This window comes from Crinia signifera, chromosome 2, assembly GCF_055691185.1.
Source record: "Crinia signifera chromosome 2, ASM5569118v1, whole genome shotgun sequence".
NCBI classification, from domain to species: Eukaryota; Metazoa; Chordata; class Amphibia; order Anura; family Myobatrachidae; genus Crinia; species Crinia signifera.
The window spans coordinates 403,671,454-403,679,390 of NC_139218.1; the positions used below are offsets into that span (position 1 = coordinate 403,671,454).

General features: G+C 41.6%; 1 protein-coding gene across 1 annotated transcript in view; it reads left to right on the forward strand.

The window, feature by feature from the left end:
- LOC146058637 (transient receptor potential cation channel subfamily M member 2-like) overlaps nucleotides 1–5,394 on the forward strand; it is a 262,847-nt gene extending 257,453 nt beyond the window's left edge. Inside the window, exon 26 of the mRNA XM_083170910.1 lies at nucleotides 5,030–5,394. Within this exon, the coding sequence (XP_083027036.1) occupies nucleotides 5,030–5,187 (158 nt within the window). The 3' untranslated portion in view covers nucleotides 5,188–5,394. The remainder of the gene's footprint in view (nucleotides 1–5,029) is intronic.
- The last annotated feature ends 2,543 nt before the right edge of the window (nucleotides 5,395–7,937 follow it).

Sequence of the window (7,937 nt, forward strand, 5' to 3'; positions counted from 1 at the left end):
ATAATACGTAGTGTAAGGAGAGATGGGCGGGTGTATAATACGTAGTGTAAGGAGAGATGGGCAGGTGTATAATACGTAGTGTAAGGAGAGATGGGCGGGTGTATAATACGTAGTGTAAGGAGAGACGGGCGGGTGTATAATACGTAGTGTAAGGAGAGACGGGCGGGTGTATAATACGTAGTGTAAGGAGAGACGGGCGGGTGTATAATACGTAGTGTAAGGAGAGAAGGGCGGGTGTATAATACGTAGTGTAAGGAGAGACAGGCGGGTGTATAATACGTAGTGTAAGGAGAGACGGGCGGGTGTATAATATGTAGTGTAAGGAGAGACAGGCGGGTGTATAATATATAGTGTAAGGAGACACAGGCGGGTGTATAATACGTAGTGTAAGGAGAGACGGGCGGGTGTATAATACGTAGTGTAAGGAGAGACGGGCGGGTGTATAATACGTAGTGTAAGGAGAGATGGGCGGGTGTATAATACATAGTGTAAAGAGAGATGGGCGGGTGTATAATATGTAGTGTAAGGAGAGACGGGCGGGTGTATAATACGTAGTGTAAGGAGAGACGGGCGGGTGTATAATATGTAGTGTTAGGAGAGACGGGCGGGTGTATAATACGTAGTGTAAGGAGAGACGGGCGGGTGTATAATACGTAGTGTAAGGAGAGATGGGCGGGTGTATAATACGTAGTGTAAGGAGAGATGGGCGGGTGTATAATACGTAGTGTAAGGAGAGACGGGCGGGTGTATAATACGTAGTGTAAGGAGAGACGGGCGGGTGTATAATACGTAGTGTAAGGAGAGACGGGCGGGTGTATAATACGTAGTGTAAGGAGAGACAGGCGGGTGTATAATACGTAGTGTAAGGAGAGACGGGCGGGTGTATAATATGTAGTGTAAGGAGAGACAGGCGGGTGTATAATATATAGTGTAAAGAGACACAGGCGGGTGTATAATACGTAGTGTAAGGAGAGACGGGCGGGTGTATAATATGTAGTGTAAGGAGAGACGGGCGGGTGTATAATATATAGTGTAAGGAGAGACAGGCGGGTGTATAATACATAGTGTAAGGAGAGACAGGCGGGGTGTATAATACGTAGTGTAAGGAGAGTGTGAGATCTATATTGCAGTGTAAAAATAAAGCAGCCACTATTTACCCTGCACAGAAACAAAATAACTCACCCAAATCTGATTCTCTCTGCACATGGTACATCTGCCCCCCTGCAGTGCATATGGCACACCACATGATATAAAGCTGTACTGTACAATAGGATACATATATATGAGAATCACACCACATAATATAAAGATGAACTGTACAATACGATAGATATATATATGAGAATCACACCACATGATACAAAGCTGTAATGTACAATAGGATACATACAGTATATATGATAATCACACCACATGAAATAAAGCTGTACTGTACAATAGGTTACATATATATGAGAATCACACCACAGGATATAATGCTGTACTGTACAATAGGATACATATATATGAGAATTACACCACATGATATAAAGCTGTACTGTACAATAGAATACATATATATGAGAATAACACCACATGATATAAAGCTGTACTGTACAATAGGTTACATATATATGAGAATCACACCACATGATATAAAGCTGTACTGTACAATAGGATGGATATATATGAGAATCACACCACAGGATATAATGCTGTACTGTACAATAGGATACATATATATGAGAATCACACCACATGATATAAAGCTGTACTGTACAATAGGATGGATATATATGAGAATCACACCAGAGGATATAATGCTGTACTGTACAATAGGATACATATATATGAGAATCACACCACATGATATAATGCTGTACTGTACAATAGGTTACATATATATGAGAATCACACCACATGATATAAAGCTGTACTGTACAATAGGATGGATATATATGAGAATCACACCACAGGATATAATGCTGTACTGTACAATAGGATACATATATATGAGAATCACACCACATGATATAAAGCTGTACTGTACAATAGGATGGATATATATGAGAATCACACCAGAGGATATAATGCTGTACTGTACAATAGGATACATATATATGAGAATCACACCACATGATATAATGCTGTACTGTACAATAGGTTACATATATATGAGAATCACACCACGTTATAAACTGTACTGTACAATAGGATACATATATATGAGAATCACACCATATGATATAAAGCTGTACTGTACACTAGGTTACATATATATGAGAATCACACCACATGATATAATGCTGTACTGTACAATAGGATACATATATGTGGGAATCACACTGCATGATATAAAGCTGTACTGTACAATAGGATACATATATATATATATATATATATATGAGAATCACACCACATGATATAAAGCTGTAATGTACAATATGATACATATATATGAGAATCACACCACATGATATAAAGCTGTACTGTACAATAGGATAGATATATGTGAGAATTACACCACATGATATGAAGCTGTACTGTACAAAAGGATACATATATGAGAATCACACCACATGATATAAAGCTGTAATGTACAATAGGTTACATATATATGAAAATCACACCATATGATATAAAGCTGTACTGTACAATAGGTTACATATATATGAGAATCACACCACATGATATAAAGCTGTACTGTACAATAGGATAGATATATATGAGAATCACACCACAGGATATAATGCTGTACTGTACAATATGATAGATATATATGAGAATCACACCACATGATATAAAGCTGTACTGTACAATAGGATACATATATATTAAAATCACACCACATGAAATAAAGCTGTACTGTACAATAGGTTACATATATATGAGAATCACACCACATGATATAAAGCTGCACTGTACAATAGGATATATATATATATATATATATATGAGACTCACACCACATGATACAAAGCTGTACTGTACAATAGGATACAAATATATGAGAATCACACCACATGATATAAAGCTGTACTGTACAATAGGATACATATATATAAGAATCACACTACATAATATAAAGCTGTACTGTACATTAGGATACATATATATATTAAAATCACACCACATGATATAAAGCTGTACTGTACAATAGGATAGATATATATGAGAATCACACCACATGATATAAAGCTGTACTGTATAATAGGATACATATATATATATATATATATATGAGATTCACACCACATGATATAAAGCTGTACTGTACAGTAGGATACATATATATATATATATATATATATATATATATATATATATATATATATATATGAGATTCACACCACATGATATAAACTGTACTGTACAATAGGATAGATATATATGAGAATCACACCACATGATATAAAGCTGTACTGTACAATAGGATACATATATATGAGAATCACACCACATTATATAAAGCTGTACTGTACAATAGGATAGATATATATGAGAATCACACCACATGATATAAAGCTGTAATATACAATAGGATACATATATATATATGAGAATCACACCACATGATATAAAGCTGTACTGTACAGTAGGATACATATATATGAGAATCACACCACGTGATATAAAGCTGTACTGTACAATAGGATACATATATATGAGAATCACACTACATAATATAAAGCTGTACTGTACATTAGGATACATATATATATGAGAATCACACCACATGATATAAAGCTGTACTGTACAGTAGGATACATATATATGAGAATCACACCACGTGATATAAAGCTGTACTGTACAATAGGATAGATATATATGAGAATCACACCACATGATATAAAGCTGTACTGTATAATAGGATATATATATATATATGAGATTCACACCACATGATATAAAGCTGTACTGTACAGTAGGATACATATATATATATATATATATATATATATATATATATATATATATATGAGATTCACACCACATGATATAAACTGTACTGTACAATAGGATACATATATATGAGAATCACACCACATGATATAAACTGTACTGTACAATAGGATAGATATATATGAGAATCACACCACATGATATAAAGCTGTACTGTATAATATGATACACATATATATATATGAGATTCACACCACGTGATATAAAGCTGTACTGTACAGTAGGATACATATATATATTAAAATCACACCACATGATATAAAGCTGTACTGTACAATAGGATAGATATATATGAGAATCACACCACATGATATAAAACTGTACTGTACAATAGGATACATATATATGAGAATCACACAACATAATGTAAAGCTGTACTGTACCTTAGGATAGATACTGTTTTTGCTGGCGTATAAGACTACTTTTTTCCCCTGAAAAGCATGCCTCCAAGTGGGAGGGTCATCTTATACGCCGGGTGCACTTCAGTTGGGATAGACATATTAGTAAGACATAACAAACTCTATATTTAGAGTGGAAATGTTGGGGGGTCGTCTTGTACGCCCAGTCGTCTTATACGCCGGCAAATACGGTATACAGTATATGAGAATCACACCACATGATATAAAGCTGTACTGTACAATAGGTTACATATACAGTATATGAGAATCACACCACATGATATAAAGCTGTACTGTACAATAGGATACATATATATGAGAATCACACCACATGATATAAAGCTGTACTGTACAATAGGATACATATATGAGGGATTATTATGTTTGTATGGTAACACTCACAAACAGCTTTGTATAATTGGCTAATGTGAGTATCTCGCATGGTGTACAGTGTAATATCATTAAGTGGTTCTTAGGAACTATAAGTATCAGCATGCTATGGCAGCCACTTCCTGCTCATCTAACCCTAGAGCCATTTACTGTATCACCTCCTGTACCGCTGTAAGAACTGGCAGCAATGTGAGATGTGGCAGTGGTATTACGTGGTACCATATACAGGGGAGGCCGGAGATTTGCAGCACATTAATGTTACATGTTTGCACTTTATAAAGGAATATTCTGTCTCGCAGAACCTGACCAGATCCATGGACAGCGCCACCATCATGAGGGGACTGCAATATCGGGCCATGACAGAGAGGGGACATGCCTCTGCAGCTGCCAACGGGGACATCTGTATAGAACTTTCCTCAACAAAATGGCCACAGCCATGATGGAGTCACGAAAATGACATAATGGACGATGAAATACATAGAAACAGAAGGAATCATCACATTTAGAATTAGTCAGAGAGAAGCAACATTACATCTGCAGCATCAGGGGGCTGCCACAGTATCATATACCGTATGTGTTAGAGGGAGGTGGCTGCCACAGTATCATATACCGTATGTGTGACAGGGAGGGGGATGCCACAGTATCATATACCGTATGTGTGACAGGGAGGGGGCTGCCACAGGAACATATACCGTATGTGTGACAGGGAGGGGGCTGCCACAGGAACATATACCGTATGTGTGAGAGGGAGGTGGCTGCCACAGTATCATATATCGTATGTGTGACAGGGAGGTGGCTGCCACAGGATCATATACTGTATGTGTGACAGGGAGGGGGATGCCACAGTATCATATACCGTATGTGTGACAGGGAGGGGGCTGCCACAGGAACATATACCGTATGTGTGAGAGGGAGGTGGCTGCCACAGGAACATATACCGTATGTGTGACAGGGAGGTGGCTGCCACAGGATCATATACTGCATGAGTGAGAGGGAGGTGGCTGCCACAGGATCATATACCGTATGTGTGACAGGGAGGGGGATGCCACAGTATCATATACCGTATGTGTGACAGGGAGGGGGCTGCCACAGGAACATATACCGTATGTGTGAGAGGGAGGTGGCTGCCACAGGAACATATACCGTATGTGTGACAGGGAGGTGGCTGCCACAGGATCATATACTGCATGAGTGAGAGGGAGGTGGCTGCCACAGGATCATATACCGTATGTGTGACAGGGAGGGGGATGCCACAGTATCATATACCGTATGTGTGACAGGGAGGGGGCTGCCACAGGAACATATACCGTATGTGTTAGAGGGAGGTGGCTGCCACAGGAACATATACCGTATGTGTGACAGGGAGGGGGCTTCCACAGTATCATATACCGTATGTGTGACAGGGAGGGGGCTGCCACAGTATCATATACCGTATGTGTGACAGGGAGGGGGCTGCCACAGGAACATATACCGTATGTGTTAGAGGGAGGTGGCTGCCACAGTATCATATACCGTTTGTGTGACAGGGAGGGGGATGCCACAGTATCATATACCGTATGTGTGACAGGGAGGGGGCTGCCACAGGAACATATACCGTATGTGTTAGAGGGAGGTGGCTGCCACAGTATCATATACCGTATGTGTGAGAGGGAGGTGGCTGCCACAGGAACATATACCGTATGTGTTAGAGGGAGGTGGCTGCCACAGGAACATATACCGTATGTGTTAGAGGGAGGTGGCTGCCACAGTATCATATACCGTATGTGTTAGAGGGAGGGGGCTGCCACAGTATCATATACCGTATGTGTGACAGGGAGGGGGCTGCCACAGTATCATATACCGTATGTGTTAGAGGGAGGTGGCTGCCACAGGAACATATACCGCATGTGTGAGAGGGAGGGGGCTGCCACAGGAACATATACCGTATGTGTTAGAGGGAGGTGGCTGCCACAGTATCATATAACGTATGTGTTAGAGGGAGGGGGCTGCCACAGTATCATATACCGTATGTGTGAGAGGGAGGTGGCTGCCACAGGAACATATACCGTATGTGTTAGAGGGAGGGGGCTGCCACAGGAACATATACCGTATGTGTTAGAGGGAGGGGGCTGCCACAGTATCATATACCGTATGTGTGAGAGGGAGGTGGCTGCCACAGGAACATATACCGCATGTGTGAGAGGGAGGGGGCTGCCACAGGAACATATACCGTATGTGTGAGAGGGAGGTGGCTGCCACAGGAACATATACCGTATGTGTGAGAGGGAGGTGGCTGCCACAGGAACATATACCGCATGTGTGAGAGGGAGGTGGCTGCCACAGGATCATATACCGTATGTGTGAGAGGGAGGTGGCTGCCACAGGAACATATACCGCATGTGTGAGAGGGAGGGGGCTGCCACAGGAACATATACCGTATGTGTTAGAGGGAGGGGGCTGCCACAGTATCATATACCGTATGTGTGAGAGGGAGGTGGCTGCCACAGGAACATATACCGCATGTGTGAGAGGGAGGTGGCTGCCACAGGAACATATACCGTATGTGTGACAGGGAGGGGGCTGCCACAGGAACATATACCGTATGTGTGAGAGGGAGGTGGCTGCCACAGGAACATATACCGTATGTGTTAGAGGGAGGTGGCTGCCACAGTATCATATACCGTATGTGTTAGAGGGAGGGGGCTGCCACAGTATCATATACCGTATGTGTGAGAGGGAGGTGGCTGCCACAGGAACATATACCGTATGTGTTAGAGGGAGGGGGCTGCCACAGGAACATATACCGTAAGTGTGACAGGGAGGGGGCTGCCACAGGAACATATACCGTATGTGTTAGAGGGAGGGGGCTGCCACAGGAACATATACCGTATGTGTGACAGGGAGGGGGCTGCCACAGTATCATATACCGTATGTGTGAGAGGGAGGTGGCTGCCACAGGAACATATACCGTATGTGTGAGAGGGAGGGGGCTGCCACAGTATCATATACCGTATGTGTTAGAGGGAGGGGGCTGCCACAGTATCATATACCGTATGTGTTAGAGGGAGGGGGCTGCCACAGGAACATATACTGTATGTGTTAGAGGGAGGGGGCTGCCACAGTATCATATACCGTATGTGTGAGAGGGAGGTGGCTGCCACAGGAACATATACCGTATGTGTTAGAGGGAGGTGGCTGCCACAGTATCATATACCGTATGTGTTAGAG